Raw genomic sequence first — 23,376 nt, forward strand, 5'->3', positions numbered from 1 at the left:
TTTTCCTACTGAATTATATTAAGATGTTCATTGCTTATCCCAATACCACAGGAAACTACCTTGCGTGTCAGAAAATAGCCATGAATATTTAACAAGAAGGTGGAGTACCCTGACTGTTCAATTCTTGAACACTTTCTCTGCCCTTCTTGAGCATTTAGAAGTTGCCATGTTGGAGTTACTAAAATTGTGTGTTTTAATTTGGCTTTTAAACTATAACAGCATGCTAATTTTTTCATCAATATATGGATATGCAACTTTTTATGCTACCAGTTTTGTCTTAGTTTCTCAAGTGTAACGTTCACTTTTCCTCTTCTTTGTGGAATCATGCATGTTATGGAACAATGTTATAGTCCAGAGCCTCAGCAGATTTGCATCCTCCAGGTATGTGGGAGCATAATACAACTTCTACTTACTGGATGTACTGGCCAAAGTTAACTGGTGATGAACTCCCAAATAGCTGGAAGACAGCTGTTGCCAGGAAAGACTACAACAAGAACAAATAACACGAGCATCCATTTCCATGTTGCTGTTATTCCAAATCCTGCTTTCATTCATTGTAGACTTTCCTTGTGACTCTCTTAAGAGCTATTAATGGCAGTGTAAGAAGCCCAGAGTGTTATTTTGCTAAACGTGTATTCATTTGAAAATCAACATAGCAGATTTTTTTTATCCTTTTCAAATAATAATGGAGGGGGGATTGTTTAACTGCCAATACATGCACCATACTACAAATGCTCAACGCCAGGGATAAATTTTCTTTCTCTCTTCCTCCAGCGCTTCAGAAATGGCAATACTAGCAAACACCTGCAGGTTTCAGTTGTCACTGCACAGCTGTATACCTGTGTGGGTGAGTTGTGTTGAGGTCTTCCACAGGAACAGTAAGAGTGAGCTGGTGACAGTTGAGTTGCTTGCCAGGAGTGCTTGTGGGTGTTTCTATCGAACTATCACAGTTGAAGGCATTTTATTAGATGCTATTTTGGCAACGGGTATTCAAATGAAATTAGCTTCTTCCCCACGTTTGCTTTTCAGCTCGACTGCTACATCACTGCCAGGTTTGTCCATTGCGTCACATTGCGATCTGGAGGATGACGAACGTGTTTTTCAGGGCTATAAGTGGGTGCCAAAATGATCACAGCAGCTGGCTTTATTTTTACCCTCCTTTCAATGGGTTTTTAAAAATATGCAATTCTTAATTCATTTGCCCCAAAGTAAGCCTACATAAAAATGATTTGTGAATTAAAAATTTGCCAGATTGTGTGGATGTCTCTGGTAGGAAAAAATTGGGAGAAGTGAGAAAAAAAATATTCCCAGTTGGATCAGGTCCTATTGAACCAGCTAAGTATCCAAACCAATTTTAGCACAATGTTTTTTACAAGACAAGAAAATGTGAATGAGGATGAAATGGACCCTTGCATGGAATTCTTAAAAGCTATTTGGCCCCACCAGAGTAGAATTGTTGTTTACTTATTTGCTTGAGTCTATAGCGCTACTGATTGATATGCATGATCCTCTGGGTCCTGAAATATCACTATCAGTTCCTAATTGTCATAGGAAAGAATGTGGAGAAAAATGAAATATAATTAGTGATACAATTAACAATATATGTTATTAACTAAGGTAAATGTGGTAGATGATCAGGTAGACCCCGAGGGCTGTTTGGTTGTTACATTGTTATGTTCCCACAAGACACCTAAATCCAATCCTCCATGAATTCAGTTGACCCTTACCTATCACCCAATTGGCTTGACTGTTAGTAGATCAGATTTTTGTGTATAGGTAGCATGAAATAAACTTCGTGCTTTGAATTCTACTGTTTCTGGTTATTTGTGTCTTACAGTAAAGAAACCATTAAATCTAGATAGACTCCTGTTGACTGCAATAATGAAGTTTTCTGACAGAATTACAGAAGTAATTTGCCATTATTATTGTTGTTGTTGCTCTCGTTATTATTATGGTTAATTTTCAATTTGATTCACAGTCTGGGACTGTGTTGCTGTCATGCGTTTAGCTTGTTATTGTAAGGTATGAGATTTAGAGTCAAAGATTATATTGAAGAGTTTTGAACAATAAGGTAGAATTCGAAAGGAAAGAAATATATGATATTGCATGTTTCTGGTTGTAGCAGTCAATGCATCAACATGTATTATTTGTTTGTAGGAAATAATGCATGTGGAGTAAAGTATCACAATGCTATCAGTGGATTTACCTTTTACAGTATAGGATATATATATGGTAGGGAAGAGCATTTGGTAGATTCCTAGGAACAATTCAAATGTTTTTAAAGTCATCCATAAGTATATATAGATAATCATGTAGGATGAAACAACTTAGAGTATGGTTGCTTGCCACTTCTCATATAAAAGAAGAGTTTTCATGTTAGAAAGTTTATCTTGCATTGAGATTTGAAGCAAGATCCCCTGCCAATCTGAATATTTTTCTTTACTTTTTTCATTAAAAAATTTAAAACTTTCTCTTTTTCCGTTTCTTTTGCAAATGTTGTTCTTATTTTTGTCAAGATTATTAATATACATGTTCAATACTCAATATACATTTTCTGTATACTCAATACTCAGTATACATTTTCTTTCCTGTTCTCTACATTCTGAAAACATTTGGAACAATGTCTTCAATGTTTCCAGCAATGTGGAACAAGGAATACTGATAGTTTCAGCTGATTTATTGTATTTAAATCAGGTATGAATTAAACCTGATTAGGAAAGATGCATTTCTTAAGACGAGCGTCATTATTAATTGACAATTATTTATATATTGCCCAAATAGATTGATTCAAGATGCTTTACCAAAGTCAAAAGCATAAATTAAAATATGTATAAAACACCCTTCCCTTAAATCCCCAGACACCACATTAACAAAACACAAAACAAATAAAACCAGCAAAAGAAAACTCACCACAACAAAGTGACTCCACACCACAATTAGCAACCCATATTTCCTAGATGAGATCCTTCTTGAACATTTTGTAAAAAGCCAATAAGGAGATACACTTCAGGCCTTGCTTAAGCTAATCTTAAGCCTTAGGCAACCCCCAAGAAGGACTGTTGATGTGCCCCCATTTTCTCAACCACTCAGGGCAGAATTTTCTAGCTGAAGAAGTAAACTCAGGAAAGGAAACCACAGAGTGATGTAAAGTTGTATAACAGGAAACAAACTAATTTTAAAAAATGGGTTTTCTACCACATCACAGCAATAAAGTCCCCCAAACAATATTCAGCAGTCTCCTTAAATTATGACAGGAAAGCAGATGCCGAATAAAAATATTTGAAGACCACATCTGGGGCATCTTTTTAAAGGGTTTGTTTGGAAAATGTTTGATGCAGTGAGGATCAGTTTTAGAGAAAGAGAATGGCCTCCAGATGGATATATCTGGGAATCCTGTGGTATGTTGTGGTAGAAAATAAGGGCACAGATAATTTCATTTTGAAGGGCTTCCTTTACCCATTTTCCTTCTCAGATCCATGCTACCATCTGTACTTCCCTCTCTGATGTTCTGAATTCAAATATTGAAGAGGGAACTACAGTGAAAACACAGTATGTTAAGGAAACCATTTTGAACTGGCAAAGAGGATCTAGGGAAATGAGTCAGCATCTTTCTCCAAATCATTTCCCGCCTACCTGTGCATTTAAAATTATTTCCTCCAAGACTAGTTGGACCTGTGGACAAGGGCCTTACTTGACGTAATGTCTATGGAGCTTCTCCCATCACCAAATCATGGTTATCCCAAAGGTGCTTTTTTTCAAAAGGCAGCTTGGATTTTTTTCCCCTCCTCTGAAAATGTTTCACTTCTCATCCAGAACTGAAGAAACTTCTTGGATGAGAAGTGAAACATTTTCAGAAGAGGGAGGAAAAAAAGTCCAGTTGCTTTTTGAAAAAAGTATCTTTGGGATGGCATTACTATTTTTTTTGTATGCTTCAGCTGCTGCAGTCCAAAATGAGAGTGAGGCAAAGATTTAAAAACTGCATGGAAGTGATGCTCAATTAATATATTAATCTTTCTGTATTAAATATTTAAAATTATAATACATTGGCAATTTAGGAGGGTCTTTGGGGAAGGAAAATGAGCAACTTCCTCTTGATCTCAGCTCATAAAACTCACATTAGCCTTCTCAGATACATCCTACTAAATACAGTTTTCTTTTCACCTGGCTCCACTACAAATCCATATATTGCTAAAGATTTCTGAGTTCTGAAGCCTCCCTAATTATGCATACACACTGACACGTAACAGACTGGTATTTTGAGATATTTTAGGATTTATCTCAAATACATATATTCTTTTCTTTTTGTGAAGTTGAATTGATTCCCCCCCCCATTCTGCTCCAGCCTATTGGAACCTGCACCGATGTCATTATGAGCTCATTTTTTCTTTAAATTCTAAATATTTTTAGAAAGCTGCCTATATGAATGGTCTATTTTTCCTGTGGGAGACTGTGATAATGCATGACTTTCCAGTTTCACATTACCGGCGGGGACCTGTCAGTGATTACACAGTAGATACAATGAAAGTTTCCCCTCCGTGTTGTGTTGCGAAAGCTTTCTCTTTGCATGAACATTGCTTAGAACTTAACTTTCTTTATTCCTCCTTCTCCACTTTTATTTATATGCAACTATGGTCATAATGATTGGGAAAAGCACCTAGTTGGCAAAGTGGTAGCATGCAATCATGTCATCCTCACAAATGCCAGCAATCCTTTAATTTAACACAATCATGAATTGGTGCCACACTGAGTGGACACTTTGAGAGAAGAGTTCAGTGGATTAGTGTATATTTTTTACAATCTAATTTTCTCTGCATTGCTTTCTCTCATAGCAACACCTATGATTGAAGAGTTTGGACTGAAGAGTTTGAAGGACTAATTATTTTATTTACTTTATATTTCTGTTACTTCATGATTAGTAGCTCAGAGGACAGCATTCTTCATATTATTCTGTTGGCTGGCTGGAAGCTTGTGGTACTCCCTTTAAGCAGTAGACTCTCATGTACATAGATATGACAATACTCACTGTGTTTTGATCAGTATATCATGAATAGAGCTTGATTTCAAACTGATTTATGAGAGGTTGGGAGGTAGAAATCCCGGTGATGTGAAGTGCTATCAATCAGCTGCTCAAGGATTAAGGAGCTCATTTTCCATTTGTTGGTAGTTCTCATATTAAGTATTATACAGGCAGGTAACAGAAGAAGGTTTGTTTCTCTGATTCCAGCCAAATTCTCAGGTTCTTATCTGTGGGATTAATAGAATACACACACACACATGCGCGCGCCCACACACACACACACACACACACACACCATATGTGTGTGTGTATGTATATGTGTATATATGTACGTATGTATGTATATATATATATGCATGTGTGTGTGTAGATAGATAGATAGATAGATAGATAGATAGATAGATAGATAGATGATAGATAGATAGATAGATAGATAGATAGATAGATAGATAGATATAGATATAGATGATATAGATATAGATAGATATAGATATAGATATAGATATAGATATAGATATAGATATAGATATAGATATAGATATAGATATAGATATAGATATAGACAGGGCTTTTTTTGTCATAGAACGCTCAGAATGGAGTTCCGGCACCTTTTTTGGATGGAACCTTGTAGGATAGGCAAGGCGGGTTTTATGACATGTGTGAGTTCCGGCACCTTTTTCTTTTACAAAAAAAAAACACACTGGATATAGATATAGATATACAAGCATACAGACACCCAATATCTGGGTGAAGAAAAGAAAATGCAGCCTACTACAAGACCAGCAAGGGAAAAAAGAATCCTAGATGTGGCCCCTCTTAATTCTTGGGGCAGTTGTGGAGGTGCAATTTTATTATTACTGTATATTGTGAGATTTATTTTCCAGTCTCATGGATTTCAGGGGGCTGCCCTTGCAATTATAAACATTGTATTTGGCACCTAGATTTGAAAGCTCAATGAACAGTTACTCTGCAGATGTGATTTTAATTACATAGAGATACTCTTGCCTTCTGTGAAGCAGCATCTCCGAGCCTTAAAGAAATCTGAAGACTGTTGAGTATGAGCAGGTTAAATTACAGTTATTAAGAGGAAAGTTATTTAAAGATCAAAGTTGACTTACCTCTGAGGAGCTATAACATGAGATTTCACTGAAATGAAAAGTTTCCAGGCTTCCTCTTGCTCATTACGGTTTGTCCAGGTTTTCCAGAACATTATTTTGTCATTGCCTTCTCCACGGAAACTTGCTTCACTGTGAATTTTTCCCTATCCACTTTCACTGTGTATCCTTCCCTATCTACATTCCTGAAAGCTTATTCCAAGATCAATAAAGAATCACACCCATTTGTGTTGGAGGTGGGTGGGGATGAATGATCCAGTTTTGTTGAACTTTTAAATAGCAGAAGTACTGTTTCCTCATAGATAAAATTAAAGTTTACACCTGAACTTGAGTCATATACCGTCTCTGTTATGCAGGACATCTTTCTTTCTTTCTTTCTTTCTTTCTTTCTTTCTTTCTTTCTTTCTTTCTTTCTTTCTTTCTTTCTTTCTTCCTTCCTTCCTTCCTTCCTTCCTTCCTTTCTTTCTTCTTCCCTCCCTCCCTCCCTCCCTCCCTCCCTTCCTTCCTTCCTTCCTTCCTTCCTTCCTTCCTTCCTTCCTTCCTTCCTCAATTATAGCAATCACATAACCCTGCAGTCAAAGAACTGACAAGTGTTTTAAGAAGAAACTAGACAGACATTTGCTGGCAATTCTATAATTTTGAATTTTCTGAACTAAGCAGCATATTGGATTAAGGTTAAGACTCTGACTTGCTCTATATTCTGTAGTTCACATCAACAGATTTGAATTCTCTCTCTCTTTCTTTATCACATATACCACACATAAAAGGAAGGAAGGAAAGGAGGAAGGAAGGAAGGAAGGAAGGAAGGAAGGAAGGAAGGAAGGAAGGAAGGAAGGAAGGAAGGAAGGAAGGAAGATTGGAAAACAGGTGATGTGGTTCCTATCTTCAAAAAAAGTGGGGGGGAACCACATCCAGGAAACTACAGACCAATCAGCCTAACATCAACAGCTGGGAAAATACTGGAAAAGATAATAAAAAAAATTGATCTGCGAACAAATAGAAACAAAGTTATAAGTAGAGGCCAGCATGGGTTTGACAAAAACAGATCATGCCAAACCAAACTTATTTCATTCTTTGATCAAGTAACTAAATTAGTAGACCAGCAAAGTGCTATGGATATAGTATACTTAGACTTCAACAAGGCATTCAACAAACTAGACCACAACCTACTTCTTGGAAAGCTAAAAAAAAGGGATAGATAGCATCACCATCAGATGGATTTTTAACTGGCTGGCGAACAGTATTCAATGAATAATCCTTAATGGTACTACATCTACATGGAAGAAAGTAAGCAGTGGGGTACCACAAGGCTCTGTCCTAGGCCCGGTACTTTTCAACATCTTCATAAATGACTTAGATGAGGGAATAGATGAGGGAACCTATCAAATTTGCTGACGATACTAAGCTATAGGAATAGCCAACACCCTAGATGATGGCTCAAGATCCAGAAGGATCTTGACAGACTTGAACACTGGGCCCTATCTAACTAAATGAAATTCAATGTAGAGAAAAGTAAAATCTTACACTTAGGCAAGAAAAATAAAAAGTACACATATAGACTGGGTGAAACCAGGCTTAATAGCAGTAACTGTGAGAGGGATCTTGGAGTCTTAGTGGACGATCAATTAAATATAAGCCAACAGTGTGCAGCAGCAGCCAAAAAAAGCCAATACAATCCTAAATTGCATTAACAGAGGGATTCAATCAAGAACAGGTGAGGTACTATTACAAGTCTATAAAGCCTTAGTTAGACCATACCTGGAATACTGCAACCAATTTTGGTCTCCACACCATAAAAAGATGTTGAGACTCTAGAAAAAATGCAGAGAAGAGCAACAAAGATGATTAGGGGACTGGAGGCTAAAACATATGAAGTACGATTACAGGAACTGGGCATGGCTAGTCTAGTGAAGAGAAGGACCATGGGAGACATGATAGCAGTGTTCCAATATTTGAGGGGCTATCACAGAAAGGTGATCAGCCTATTTTCCAAAGCACCTGAAGGCCAGACAAGGAATAATGGATTGAAACTGATCAAGGAGAGATTCAACCTAGAAATAAGGATAAATTTTCTGACAGTGAGAACAATCAACCAATGGAACAGTTTACCTCCAGATGTTGGAGTTTCATCACTGGAAGCTTTCAAGAAGAGACTGGAATGCCATCTGTCAGAAATGGTGTAAGGTCTCCTGGCTTGGGCAGGGGGGTTGGACTAAATAACTTACAAGGTCCCTTCCAACTCTATTATTCTAATTTTAATTCGAAGGGAGGGAGGGAGGGAGGGAGGGAGGGAGGAAGGAAGGAAGGAAGGAAGGAAGGCATACATGCTTAACTTGTGTTAAATCTATATTTATTTTGCATTGATAAATTTTGTTAATTTTGCTCTGTTTGTCAAATGTAATAGCTTCAGATCCCTTACTAAACAGGAGGGTGTACTTCAATGGTACATTCGAAATCTGTGATTTTATAACTTCAGAGCTCCATTAATAAGAAAGCTGCTACATAAAGAAAAAGAGAGGTAAATGTAAGTGGAAGGAGTACTTTGGTCAGGGAGTAACCTGACCATTAAAACATCAGAGTATAAGCTTTCGATGAATTAAAACAAGCCTTGGGACCTTTATGCTAGTATTCAACGCCAAAAGTACCAAGCAAGAGTTCCACAATTCAAGGATACTGGGATTACTGGGATATCAGTGTTTTGTCATATCTACCCCTGGGGTTTCACGTTATTTGGCTATTATTTCTAAGAAGATGCTTTGCATCTTTGAGTAAACTTTGAATAAAGTAAAGCATTATCAGTGACAAGGATAGATAATTTGTATACTTTGGTGCAGCCCTTAGTCTAATTTGAAAACCTTTCTCTAGAAGATCATGTCAGGTACTAGGGAAAAAATATCCTGATTTTTTTTGTGTAACCAAGCTGGGTAGGAGAAGAAAAGAGAGAGAAAAGAGATGATTCCTGATCACTGTTTGCTCTGGTTTCCATCAACTGTTTTTTCCTCAACAAAATGCCAAAATATTAGATTCCTTGATGTAAAATATTGGTGCAATGGCCAGCCACTATCTCTTGCCATTGCAATTATAACATCATCAATGTCTGTTTAGTATAAAATAATGGTTAAATGTATAAATAGAAGCTATTAGGTGGGCATCCTTACATATTGGTGTTTACTTGCTTGTACGCTAGTAGAGGGCCTGGTCCATCTGTATCCCTGGGCTGTATTCTGATCTTTGCAGCTCTGCTTAACCATACTTTAAACAGCACCATTATGCTTTTTCAGATATGATATCACCACAAGCTCAGTTCTGTACCAAGGTAAGAACATAAGTGAGAGTCCTTTAGTGACACTAAGGGACCAGATTAGAAACTGGGAGACTAGTTCTAGTTGCGCCTTAGTCATGAAGCCAGCTAGATGATCTTGGGACAGCCTCTCTCTCTCTCAGCCTTAGGAAGGAGGCTATTGCAAACTGCTTCCAAAATCTTGTCATGAAAACCACAGGGACCTGACCTGGCCATCATCAGGAGTCAACACTGACTCAAAGGGATAAAAAAAAGAAGAGAGGAGAGGGATTTTGCTACCATGGTATAGGAACAGGAGGCAAGTTAGCTGCTGTGTTTGAACTCTGATGGTGGGAGGTGTACTATAATTTATTAGTGTACAAGCATGGTTGCTAGGATGCTACATACTACATTCAGTGCTAAATAGTGTTTACTAGTAGAATGCATGTGCAAGCTTTTATCCTCTAGAAAATAAATCTGTCAGGATTAGAGCGCCATGCCTGTAAAGGCAATCACTTTCCTCATGGCCCTCTCCCCATCTATTGTATCTTTTGGAAATTCACCAGCAGAATGCTCGAAAGGTTGATGTGGTGGGTTTTGTGCATTTAGAGACTTGGTTTCCATGGTTGCGAGCTGCACATGCTTGAAAGCAGCAATTCAGAGAAGGGGATGGGCAAAGAGGGAGTAAGAGAAGGCAGTCATTAAAATGTGTCAATTAGTAGGCAGCAGCTCTCTCCTTGCTGCCTTTCTTATGCACTCCACAAAAGCAGGCAGTGTTTATTGTCACCATGACCCTAAAGTGAGCATGAATGAAATAGTAAGCAAGGGAAGGAGGTTTATATTATAAACAGGTAGCCCTTTCTGCAACATGAGTGTGCCTTACAAGAGGCTGAAAGATGCATGTTTAAGAAGGGTAGGAGTCCTACTGGTTAGCAGGTGGAAGGAAGGAACAGTGGCAATGAATGCAGTGCTACGATCCTGTCTACTCTTGCCATTCCCAACCAAAGCTCCCATCATTGGCCCTTGCTTGTCTGTATGAGTGTGTGTGTGTGTGTGTGTGTGTGTGTGTGAAGACTAGGGAAATGAACAGCACAGTACCTGTCAGATTCCCAGTCATCCAGGTCACGATTGTCTCAAATGTGCTTTTTTCCAGAAGGCAGCAGGACTTTCTTGGTTTTTTTCTTTGAAAACATTTTGCTTCTCGTCCAAGAAGCTTCTTCAGTTCAGTCCAGTTGCCTTTTGGGGAAAAAACAGCTTGGGTTGGCCTAGTCCCTGTTGCTCCTTTATGGTTTTCTTGCCAACTGACAGAGGCAGATAACTGTTATGTCAGCATCTCCCCTAAGTTTCTTTCTACCTTTAGTTCCATTGGAAGCCCTTGATGGGAATGGGCCTAACAGAATCTACACTATGCATATTGTTAGCCTCAATCTTTGTGAAATGTCACAATATCCAGACGTGAGATCAAAGCCAGCTAGATGAAAGCATAAGAATCGTTCAAGGGTTATATTTTGTAATTAGGATTTAGGCCTGGGAGAGACTTAATTTTTGTTTCACCATAAAGGTAGAAAGTTGATCTTCAGCAAGTCATTTCACAGGAATGAAAGGTGCAGAAATAAAAAATAATTCTGATATTATGATGGCTAAGTTGGTTAATTAAACCAACTTAGAAAAATTAATTTTCCAAAGCACCAGAGGGCAGGACAAGAAACAATGGGTGTAAACTAATCAAGCAGAGAAGCAATCTGGAATTAAGGAGAAAATTCCTAACAGCGAGGACAATTAACCAGTGGAACAGCTTGCCTTCAGAGGTTCATCACTGGAGATTTTTAAAGAAGAGACTGGACAGTCAATTGTCTGAAATTGTGCTTGAGACAGGGGCTGGACTAGAAGACCTCCAAGGTCCCTCCCAGCTCTATTCTGATTCTGATTCTAAACATTAAGTATTCTTAATATATTTTTTCTCCCCATCCCTCCCCTTGTTAGGAGTATATAATCTTAACATGTGATGTTCTTATATTTCTGTTATTGTGCTACATTATCTAATATAACAGGCTAATAAGAAGAAGGAATATTGCTTCACTGACTTGTAGGCTTTTACATTTCTTAAGGCTGAGGAAAAAACATAAATCCTAGAGAAATCTCAATAAAAGAAAAAGATAGGTTTTACAGTGCCCGTTTTCATAAATTTTTTAAAGAGTGTTCCATAAAACCCATTGAAAGGGGTTTACAGCTATAGATGCAACATGGTGAACAGATTTTAAAGCCACTGAATATTTAATGAACCCCAAGCCTCTAACAACTAATAATGTTCTAATGACACTTGCCCTATGCTCCTTGTGTGCAACCACATATTTCTATGAGGGTTTTTTTTAAAAAAGCTTTCTAATAAAGTGAATGAAACCACCAAGCAAATGAAAAAGCTGTTTGCCATCCCAGCTCTTCTTATAGCAAAGGTCAGAAATGAAATCTGTGTTTATGTCTGGTATGCATGCTGACAGTACATTATTAATGCTCTCCATTTCATATGTAGCCATAGATCATATTGATTCGGTTAAGAGAATTTTTTACACATCCTGGCTCTGACAGCCCATGATAAGCAGCTTGTAATGTGCTCTAGAAGCAAAACAAATCTCTAGAGGAACAGAGAACACCAGGAGTGCTTCACACATAGATCCCAGATGTGTAAAGTAAAGGCTAAGCCCTTACAAAGGTATTACAAATACAGTAGCAGCAAATGATGGAAGCCCATTTATAAGATGTTGGATGCTGAGCACCGAGAACCAGTAACAGCTTTGGTTATGGTATATGTATGCATGTGATGCTGCTTAGTTCAGGAAATCCAGACTTATGGGATCACCAACAAATGGCTTTCTAGCTTCTTGAAAAGTTTATCAACCCTTTATCTATTATTTGTTTATTTATTTGTTTATGATACCTTTGAGTCTGTGTTGACTCCTGGTGATTTCCTGGGCAAGTCCCTGCATTTTTTATAGCAAGGTTGTTGGGAAGTGGAAGTACCTGGAAATGGTTTGCCATTGCCTGCTTCTTATGGCTGAGAGAGAGTGACTGGCCCAAGGTCACCCACCGTGGCAGGACTAGAACTCACAATCTCCTGGTTTCTAGTCTGATGCCTTCATCGCTACACTAAATTGACTGTTAAAATATAGGATTATGCAGTGGTTTTTTTGTAAAAAAAAAAAAGTGTCGGAACTCACACACATCATGCCTACCCTACAAGGTTCCATCCAAAAAAGGTGCTGGAACTCCGTTTTGGGTGTTATAGACAAAAAAAGCCCTGGGGTTATGTAATTGTTATAATCCAGTACAACTGAAGCAAGCCATAAATAAAATATGTCTTTGTCTACTGCCTAAAATATCCACTTATTCATTAATGAATCAATTGGTGAGTCTAACGCTCTCTCTCTCTCTCTCTCTCTCTCTCTCTCTCTCTCTCTCTCTCTCTCTCTCTCTCTCTCTCTCTTTCTCTCTCTCTCTCTCTCTCTCTCTCTCTGTCTCTTTCTCTCTCTCTCTCTCTCTCTCTCTCTCCATACATATATACATACATACATACATACATACATACATACATACATACATACGTACAGTATGTACTGCTCTGGCCATATCAGAATCAGTTTTTGCAGGTCAAGATAAGAGTTTTATTGTAGTCCAGAATTGTGACAAGACGTTCATGTATTCGGGCCTAGAAAAAAGAAAAACTGTTCCTAATTATTTTTTTTATTTAATTAATTATTTTTTTATTTTTATTTTTTATTTAATTAAATTTGTATACCGCCCTTCTCCCGAAGGACTCAGATTCCTGTTAAAATCTGACATTTAATCAAATTCAATGGCCACCTTTCGTTGTTTATCGTATTCCAAGTATTCTGGTCAGGAAGAAGAGATTATCTGGAAAATATCAATTTTCACTCTATCTCATATTCCCTGGAGAATATAAAACAAGAAAGGCAGCTGGCCCTTTTTAAGGGGTGGTGTTGGTGGTCAGAAATCAATGCTTACTTGTAACTGAGAAAATACATTTTGGGTCTTTTAAATTTCCCCCACAGTACTTTCCACATGAAGCTCAATTGTAGTACATGCAGTGGAATTCTCTAAATATAGTAATATGGTGGAAGAAAATGCTTGATAACTCTAGTCGAACTTGTAATCATTGCACATACTGTAATATGTCAAATCCAAATAATAAAACATCATGCGACTTTGGATATTTCATTACTCCCCCAGACACTTAAGCTTCTCTTTTTTTCACCAGGTTGGTGGGCATACCATGCTACCTATTCGTTGGATGCCACCTGAAAGCATCATGTATAGAAAGTTCACCACGGAAAGTGATGTCTGGAGCCTTGGTGTTGTTCTCTGGGAAATCTTTACCTACGGAAAACAGCCATGGTACCAGCTCTCAAACAATGAGGTATGTGGTATTGCTCTATATTATCATTCTGTACTAATAAGCTTCTTAGTTTAGCGGAACCTTCTTTTTTAAGTTTCCATCAATGCCAGTGCAAAAGCCCTGCATAAAGTCAATCACAACTTAATTCAGACAGGAAATTTAAAGAGATTCAGTTTGATTTTGCAAATTGAGGAGAAACCACCTTGCTTCAAATTTCTTTGAAACTTTCCTTGAAAAAGCATTTGTTCATAGGCTAGAATGAGGAAGTATCTAATTGGCAGCTGCTTCATCTTTGTCAAAATGGGATGAAAATATGATAGCAAGCTCTTTAGAGCAGAGGTCCCCAACCTGTGGGCCATGTCCCACTACCGGGTCATGGCCTGTCAGCCACTGGGCCACATGAGTGGCTGGCCAGTGCGCACACATCATGTGCGTGCACACACACTGTGCTAGCACCGCCATGAGCATCTTGTGCGTGCTCGCAGCCCCGTTTGCGAAGCGTGCATGCTTGCGGCCCCATTTGCACATAGGCATGTGCAGTGACATTTTCATGTGTGCGCATGCATATGTAAAGGTGCCTGCCCCTCCCTTTCCTACTGGGCCACCAACTGAGAAAGTTTAGGGACCCCTGCTTTACAGGACGTGAAACTGATCTAGATCTGGATATCTTCAGGGGCTTCACCGCCAGAAAATTTGAAAATATTTTTCCTGCATTAATTTTAAGGCAAAAATTGCAGGGAAGGAATTGACCACAATCTCCAAATTGTTCAGTCAAGACTAGGTTGTGCTGTAGCAGTGCTGCCAGCATCCCATCAGGGAATTGCACAGCAGGTGTCCAAATGAAGTCAGAGACACTGAAACAACTTGTGGTTTTATATAAATAAATATATTTACTGCAAATAAGATAGTGAGGCAAACAGGCGGGTCATGAGGTAAATCACAGAACGCACACAGCACAGAGAAGAAAAAGGCGGGAAAAAGGGAAATTCTCCCCCTGCACCCAAGCAACCAATCACAGCTCAGATTGCCAGCAGTTTCCAACTAATCAACTATAACTGTGTGTTCTGGCTCATTGTACAATTCAATTGTTCTAGCTACTAAATTTAAATTTAATTCCAAAATAAAAATATTCAAAACTGTTTAAGTGGTAAACTCTTATTTTAAACTGCCCAGAGTCCCAGGGAGTTGGGCTTCATAGAAGATCAATAAATTACTATTATGAGAAAAGGAGGAAAGAAATATTGAAAGATCTTCCTTGTGTACCAGTATAGCTCATTTTCCCCAATGTATCAATGAAATGTAATGACTTTTTTTTATGTATTGCCTTGCCTTGCCTTGCTGTCATTATTTGGTATTTCTGGTGCAAATAAAAAATGGTATTTTTTTACACTAAATAAATAGGAGTAAGAGTACAAAAGTGTTAGGCAAACATGTTGCAAGATTATCTTTGCAAGTATTGGCCAATGATGTATTGCCAACAAAACAAACAAATCAATGGGCTCTCTTTTTGTCCTTTCTTCAGGTAATTGAGTGTATAACTCAGGGCCGTGTCCTACAGCGACCTCGTACCTGCCCAAAGGAAGTATATGACCTGATGCTTGGGTGCTGGCAGCGGGAGCCTCATATGAGACTCAATATCAAAGAAATCTACTCCCTCCTTCAGAACTTGGCCAAGGCCTCTCCAGTCTATCTGGATATTCTAGGGTAGAAATTTCTAGCACTTCCTTATATGAAGTGTGTGAATGAATGTTTCTGTTGCAACTAAACTCCATTACAATGTGTTATTAACTCTGGCAGTATTAAATACAAAGATACGGAGAAGCTTTCAAAGGGCAAGCTGTGTGCATCTCTTCCTCTGTAAACACAATATTGACGTTGTGACTTCACTGACATATATCGCCCCTTCTGCTCTATTTCCCCCCAATTTCTATTCAATCAGGCTTCTGCATTATTATAACTCTGCATAGACAAAGGCCTTAACAACCTGATCTGTTTTATCAGCAGATACTCAGTTTTGCTCATCACAGCTTAAATGCCTTGTTGTCCTTTTGCCTTTGATCTGGATAAAAAAGGGAAAAAAAGATTCAAACATTGTGACTTCTGCTATATGGATATCTGGAACATCTATGGAATTGCCTCTACTTTATTTGCTTTGGCATCTGTGTGGAAAATGGAAGTGTCAGGTGCAGTAGACTGGCATTCTCTATCGAAAATAATTATTTTATTTCCAGTTGAGGTCAACCTGAAGGGGAAAAAAATCAGTTGGCCTCATATTATCTTCTCTTTTGAAAAATGATCAGATCAGTTGGCATCCAATGAAACATTTTACAGAATAATGTAATTATTTAATGAAAGAGTAGGAACCTGGTGCTTTCCCTTGGGAGACATATAGGGGAATAAAGGCATCATTTCCATTGCAAAGTTTTTTATAATGAAAGGGGCTTCTGTGTCAACTGGACTGAAAAGTAAAGGTCTTGGTCACATTTCCCAGAATTGTATCACCTTATGCACAGTTAGAATTCCCCAGGTTCACCTTGCTATAGTTTATCCTGATGTCACTACTACAAGAATTCCCTAGTTAGTTTTTTATAATGCAAGTGCATGGTTGGGTATATTAAAGTGCAGAATAGTTTCTAGGGCTCTTTTGAAAACAGGGCTATAATACTGTGGCATTATGTCAAATATATTATGCCTCAAATCTGATGCCTCTGGTTGGGTTGGAATGGAATTGAAACCCCACACATCTAGGTGGTTTTAGCTTAGGATGCCCAGGATATGGGGAAAGCTAGACATAGATAATATAGAGATTACAACATGATGTTTTTATCAGCACTTGCTGATCCTTGTCCTTTTATTCATTTTCTGTTTATCCTTGTTAGGCACAAGCAGTCAGAACCACTCGTAAATGGCTGAAGTAAACAACTTCATTGTTTTCTACCTATATTATAAGATTTCCCCCAGACTATCTTCCCCCGGGAATGATCAGAGCTTCATGAAACTTGGGTGGAGGTCAAGCTTATGCTTCTTGTGGCTGTGCAAGAACTCTAAGCTAGGCCCTTGCTTGATCCCTCTTTCCAGCCTACCTGGCAATTTCCTAACAATCCTTTCCCCAAACTCAGCATACATTTTATCAGTTAATTCATTCTATTCATTCTGAAAAACATCCCATATCTCATTGCACACTCAAGCAGGCATAATAAATTCCTATATTTAGTTGTAACAAAATTGCTGCTGAGAAACATATGTACAGTATTGTTACAGGTGCAATAAGGTCATGGAACAATGTTGAATATTTATTACTGATGTGAAATAGGACATATTTGAGAAACTCTGGAGAAAAGTCAGCAAAATAAGGATGAAAACCAGTTACTGGTTGAACAGATAATTGAATATTGAATGTTTAGAATGGCCATCCATTTAGGAGTGGCAAGTATTATACTACATGGTTAACAGAAACATATTACATATAGATGTGGAAGGTTTAGGATATACATGTCAAGTTATTTTTATTATAAGATATCATGATGAGATAAATTCAAAACTGCTGCAAAAATGTGGAGGGGATATTTTAAATCACTGAAGGAGGTCATGAATATAGAGCTCCTAAATGTTTTGTAATTGTAATTTTATTTTAAAGATTTGACACTTATTTTTCTAATTGTTTCCAGAATCATTTTAAATGTGTTTGACTTACATTACTTCTTTTAAAGCATCCTTTTTGCAATCTAGAAAGATGCTGATCTTGTTTCATATCTGATCTAAAATTAGAAATGTGAATAGTGGTGAAGTTGGATTCTATTATGTCATGTTAGAAGTTGCTAAGTTATACATATAACAGTGTATGTCTAAAGCGATATATATATATATATATATATATATATATATATATATATATATATATATATATATATATATATATATATATATATATATACATACGTACACATACGTACACGTACACACACACACACACATATTAGTTCCTATACAAGTTTCAACAGGATTTTTTTTAACTGTCAGGATGATTAATATGAAATAGACTTTGAAGATTATTTAAGTGATGACTGAAAAGTAATACATAAAGACAAAAAAAGAAATATTGAATGTTTATTTTTGCATACTGACTTTAAATCCAATTTTGTTTATACAGTGTCATTCTAGTTCAGTTTTCTCAAGTTTGATGCCTCCAGTTATGCTAGAACTGCAATTCCCATTAGAATCTAACTGGGAATTCTGTAGTTTGCAGTCCTGAAAAACATTAAGGGTGACAGTTTGGGACAAACTGCTCTAGTCTGCTTCCAATGAAATAAAAAGTTATATAGAAAACAAAATTTGAAGTGTCAGAGATTGCCAAAAAGCACATCTATCCATGGACTATGCACTTTCATAATTTCTGAAAATTTGCAATTCTGACAGATTCCCTAGTTTTGATGACCAGTGGGGCAAAATTGGAATTAAAAGGAATGCTACTCACAACACCTCTGATGGTAGTAAATTTTCAGCTCTGTTCTTTTCTACATTCAAGAACTTTAATATTTAGTCACAAGTAGAGATGCTCAGCAAGCCCTCTGGCAATCAATATTCATTAAGATTTCCCACTTTGCATGTCCCATCAGTTTCTCTCTTCTGGTGGAGAATGAGAAGCCTTAATGGTTGTTTTGCTTGGAAAGTTATTTTTTAATAAAGAAATGTTATTTCATTATTCAGAATAAACTTAACCAATAAATCCCACCAAGCAAATTATGGTGAAGGCTTTCCTCATCAGAGGAAATAGAAGCTGACATAAGGTCCTTAAGAAAGGCCATTCAAGGGATAATTAAGAAGATATTTATCATTAATCATTCAGCCTTGATCACAGGGAACCAATAAAACAGGTATGACCTATAAACAAGAACCTAGTTTAAAATGTGCTGAGTGTTCTGAGGAGCCTTAATGGCACTTTGCCTTTCCACACTGGATGAATTGTTGCATTTGTGTCTTGGGGTGTGTGGAAGTGCTACAAATAAAACTGAAAATATGTGGAATGTCAGAGATGGCCTGAATTTGATAACAGCTGGATTATCAATCACAAGTTAGTGTGGAAAACACCTTCATTAAAATGTATCAATTTAAAGATGGCTTTAGTCTGAGAATAAGCATGTGTATTATATGATTGCTGAAGAATTGTATACCAAAATGGATGTAATTTTTTACCAGATGGTATCCTTTTTTCCTTTCTGGAAAAGAATAATAGAGTAATTAAAAGTACTGTGTCATAATGTAGTGTGCAGTAGCATAACCACATATCCTTTTAAAAGGATCAAATGCTCTATACAGTCAGCATTCTGTACAGTGTGGCTAAAATTTGGGTTGTGCTGTAAATGTGGACCTGTGAATAGAAACTACTGTCTTGTAGGAATGATGATATTAACTTATTTGCATTTAGTCATTCAAGTGTATATATATATATACATGTATATATACATGTATATATATATATATATATATATATATATATATATATATATATATATATATATATATATATATATATATATATATATATATATATATATGATGTGTGTATACATGTATGCATATATACATGTACACACATCATACCCAGAGAAAAGAAAGGTTTTAATAAATATTGTGTATAGCATATAATTGTCATGCTTAAAGTGTCAACTAACATTCTACATTAAGCAAATGTGACAATCACGCTTATTAAAGAGAATGTCTTTCTTCCCTATGCTGCAAATATAAGTGTATAAATACACACATACACTAATATATATAAAGATGTGTGTGTGTGTTTACATAAACTCTGTATATATCAAGAACAGAGACATACCTGAATATGTGTCTTATAAATATTTGATCTATACATATGCAGACTTTGGTGATTGTGTATATGTAGAAGCGTGTGTAAACTACACATACAGTTTTTACTGGTAATGTATAGAAGACAGTAATATGAATAGGCTGAGTATGCTAAATAACCAAAATTTCCATTTCTAAAAAAATGAATGTATGTTTTTTCTATATTTGGTGGGTCAGTTTTAAACTTCCACACAGATCTACATAATAGAGGAAATTCTTAAAAATAGATTATTTGCTCAACCCAAAAATCCTTGACTGTTTTCCTCCCATCTATTTATTTCTTGATTTTAGTTGTTGACTTTAGGACACGGGTGTCAAACTTGCCGTGTCATGTGACGTATCGTGATGTATTGCAAAAAATTTTTGCGTTGCCGGAGCTGGGGGGGGCTACGGCCTCCATATGATGCAACCGGCCCATGGACCGGCATTCCTCAAATGATCTAAAGTTTATATAGCAGCTCAATGTGACTACAGACAGCACTGGATTGTTTTTAGCCAGATAAGTTGTAGAAGAGTTTACACAGAATACAGGTAGTCCTTGACTTACAACAATTCATTTTAGTGACCATTCAGAGTTACAACGGCACTGAAATAAGTGTCTTATGACCATTTTTCATACTTTAAGACCATGGCAGACTCATTTTACAACTATGGCAAGAAAGATCATAAAATGGGACAAAATTCAGTTAGCAAAAGTCTCACTTAGCAACAGAAATTTTGGGCTGAATTGTGTTCATAAATTGAGGACTACTTGTATTACTGCATTCTTAAAAGAAAATAGTACCTAGTTAAACACTAGGTCACGAAGAGCACATCACTCTTTTTCAAAATGACCTTGTCAAATAAAGCAGAGGAGGTTGAATATTAATGTGTAAAACTTTGGGATGGTTTCACTCTCTGACATGACTTATATTGACATGATTTATATAGTAACACATGAAGACCTTATTATTCACCCAAGTCTTTTTAACAATTCATGGAGTTCTTTGAGCCAGAGCTTTTCAAATTCATCTGCCTTGTTTTTAATTGAGTTGTAAGCCTTAAGTGTAGCTGTTTTCATATTACATTAAATTAGGAGCAGCTATATATAAGGAGGTAGGGATGCGGTGGCTCAGTGGGTTAGGACGCTGAGCTTGTCGATCAGAAGGTCGGCGGTTTGGCGGGTCAAATCCCGAGTGCCGTGTAGCAGAGTGAGCGCCTGTTACTTGTCCCAGCTTCTGCCAACCTAGCAGTTCGAAAGCACGTAAAAATGCAAGTAGAAAAATAGGGAACACTACAGTGGGAAGGTAACTGCGTTCTGTGCGCCATTGGCGTCTAGTCATGCCGGCCACATGACCACGGAGATGTCCTCGGACAAGTGCTGGCTCTTCGGCTTTGAAACGGAGATGAGCACCGGCCCCTAGAGTCAGAAACGACTAGCACGCATGTGCGGGGAAACCTTTACCTTTTTATATATAAGGAGAGTAAATACTATCAAAAATAAAATACCCAGAAGCATTTGAAAAGAACTTACTAAAAGACTTTCTTCAAACAGTTAATATCTAGGATTTTTTTTGGTAAAAATCTGAATAATCATGAGAAAACTGATATGAAATGACCTGTTTTAAGTAACTCTACTGGTAATTCTTGACTTTTTGGGGAAGGGAAGGGTCTCCATAAATATATTTTATGAAACTCTTTAGATTGCTATGAAAATTCAGTCTTGGTAGTGACAAAAATTTCCTGCTGTGGCATGAGGAGGTTGACATTCTTACAGGATTTCTTTACCCTTGATTGTAAATAACCTGGACATTGCTACAAACACCTATCATTTAGCAGCCACATAAGTTAAGGTCCTTGATCTGCATTTCCTATTTCCTCAGCAATTTGACTTCATTTTGTTTAATTAATTTTGTTTCTCTTCATTTCCTCACCAGGTATTTGCATCTTGCATTGCAGATCCTGCATTGAGAGGATCGATAATTAGATGGCCACCTGGTTCCTTCCCTCCCTATAATTCTTAACACCTAGACAAAGCTGCAAATTGTTGCCTCAGAAAGATGAGTAGCTAGGAAGCTGGTTCATCCTTCTGATCTACAACTTGGTAAAAAGCAAGAGACATTTAAGATAGGCCAGTGAAGTTTTTCTTGTCCTTTCCTCCTCTAAGCCCTACTCCATTGAAAGCTTTCCCTTACAGCACACCGTGGAATGAATGGATGAATGTGTATGTGTGTATATGTATACGTGAGTATGTGTATGTTTGTATGTATATTCTTCAGTTATGTTTTGACTTTTAACATTTAACTAACCCAGAAGAAGGCTATCCAATTAACTCAGTTTATTAAGAAGACCATCTTGGTTATCCCAAAGATTCCTTTTCATGAGGCAACTGGACTTTCTTGTTCTTCTTTGAAGATGTTTTGCTTCTCATCCAAGAAGCGAAATGTCTTCAAAGAAAAACAAAAAGTCCAGTTGCCTCGTGAAAAAGCATCTTTAGGAAGACCATCTTGGGTTTGCTGCAACCGGTGAATGAACTGTGAGTGCCACTTAGAAAAATATACATGAGTTGGGGCTTTCTAACTAAACGAAACTTTTGATGGCCCACACAGGAGTGTTTTCTTCAGGCCAGAAAGACGGCTGCTCTGATTCAAGAGACACATACGGTATATAGCCTTGGTTAATACTAGGTTCATACTATCTGGGCTGCGGATATCTGGATTCCCACTTGATGGTCACAAAAAGAGGTTCCTTCTCAGGATATTTGCAGCCAGATAGGGTATTCTAAAATAAAATCCTTTATTTTAATGTTATACATTCATTGCAAAATATGAAGCAAAAAAAATATGTTGTAGGGGAAACACTGTGAATTTCATACAAACAACTAAGTGACTAGATTGCCATCTTTTGAACATATGTCTCAGGAGCTGAACTGGGATCGTTATATATTATGTTTACTGTCTATGCATTCAAAGCCAAGTCTATGGTTTCATTGCTACGTATGTTGCCTGCTAGAAAAAGGTTGAATGATAATTGACTAAATCTAAGCAGGAACATCTGAGAAACTGTTCATATAGAGAGGGTGCAACAGGAAGATAGACAGAATCAAACCTTTTCATATACCTACATGTAGCTTTTAAAAACATATTTCTGTAATTTTAAAAGAATACTTACATGTTGAATGAACACTGAGAATGTTTTGTAAATCAGCAAGTAGCCCTACCTACTTATGTTTGCATCATAAATAAGTTTAATTTCAAAACTGTTCATCCCAGTGCTGTAGGGCTACTTGGTACTGTACGTACATAGATATATGTATATAGATAATGGCTCTAGATTTTTCTCTGTGCTTCTCCTGTTTTGGTGTGTGATAAACAAGAGAAAGATCTAGACATCAATAAAAATACCTATAATGTCACCCAGACTGTGAACTGGTGTTTAGAATTCCTTTAATCCTGTTCAATTTTTAGTTGAATGTGATGTCTCCGTAAAGGTATTTAGTAGTTCTTGTTTTGCACTTTGGTATCAACATTCATTGCTTTAAAAAAATGAAATAAAATTAAAGACCTGTTGCATCTTGGCTGAAATTAAAGTAAAGCCCGAAAAGCAGCATTAGAAATTTTGTTGGTGGTGAGTCATGTGATCAGCTTCTCTCAGTCTGACATGGGAAGTCTCTTGTACTAAACCATATTTAATACAAATTATGTCCTCAAAT

The 23,376-nt window shown here is 37.1% G+C and overlaps 1 protein-coding gene across 1 annotated transcript in view; it reads left to right on the forward strand.

The window, feature by feature from the left end:
• NTRK2 (neurotrophic receptor tyrosine kinase 2) overlaps positions 1 to 15,531 on the forward strand; it is a gene marked incomplete at its 3' end in the record, with an annotated part of 190,785 nt that extends 175,254 nt beyond the window's left edge. The window contains exons 17-18 of the mRNA XM_083355860.1: positions 13,686 to 13,844; positions 15,346 to 15,531. Of these exons, the coding sequence (XP_083211986.1) occupies positions 13,686 to 13,844; positions 15,346 to 15,531 (345 nt within the window). The remainder of the gene's footprint in view (positions 1 to 13,685; positions 13,845 to 15,345) is intronic.
• Positions 15,532 to 23,376: the final 7,845 nt, after the last annotated feature.

The sequence above is a fragment of the Vipera ursinii genome (genome assembly GCF_947247035.1).
Source record: "Vipera ursinii genome assembly, chromosome: 2".
NCBI classification, from domain to species: domain Eukaryota; kingdom Metazoa; phylum Chordata; class Lepidosauria; order Squamata; family Viperidae; genus Vipera; species Vipera ursinii.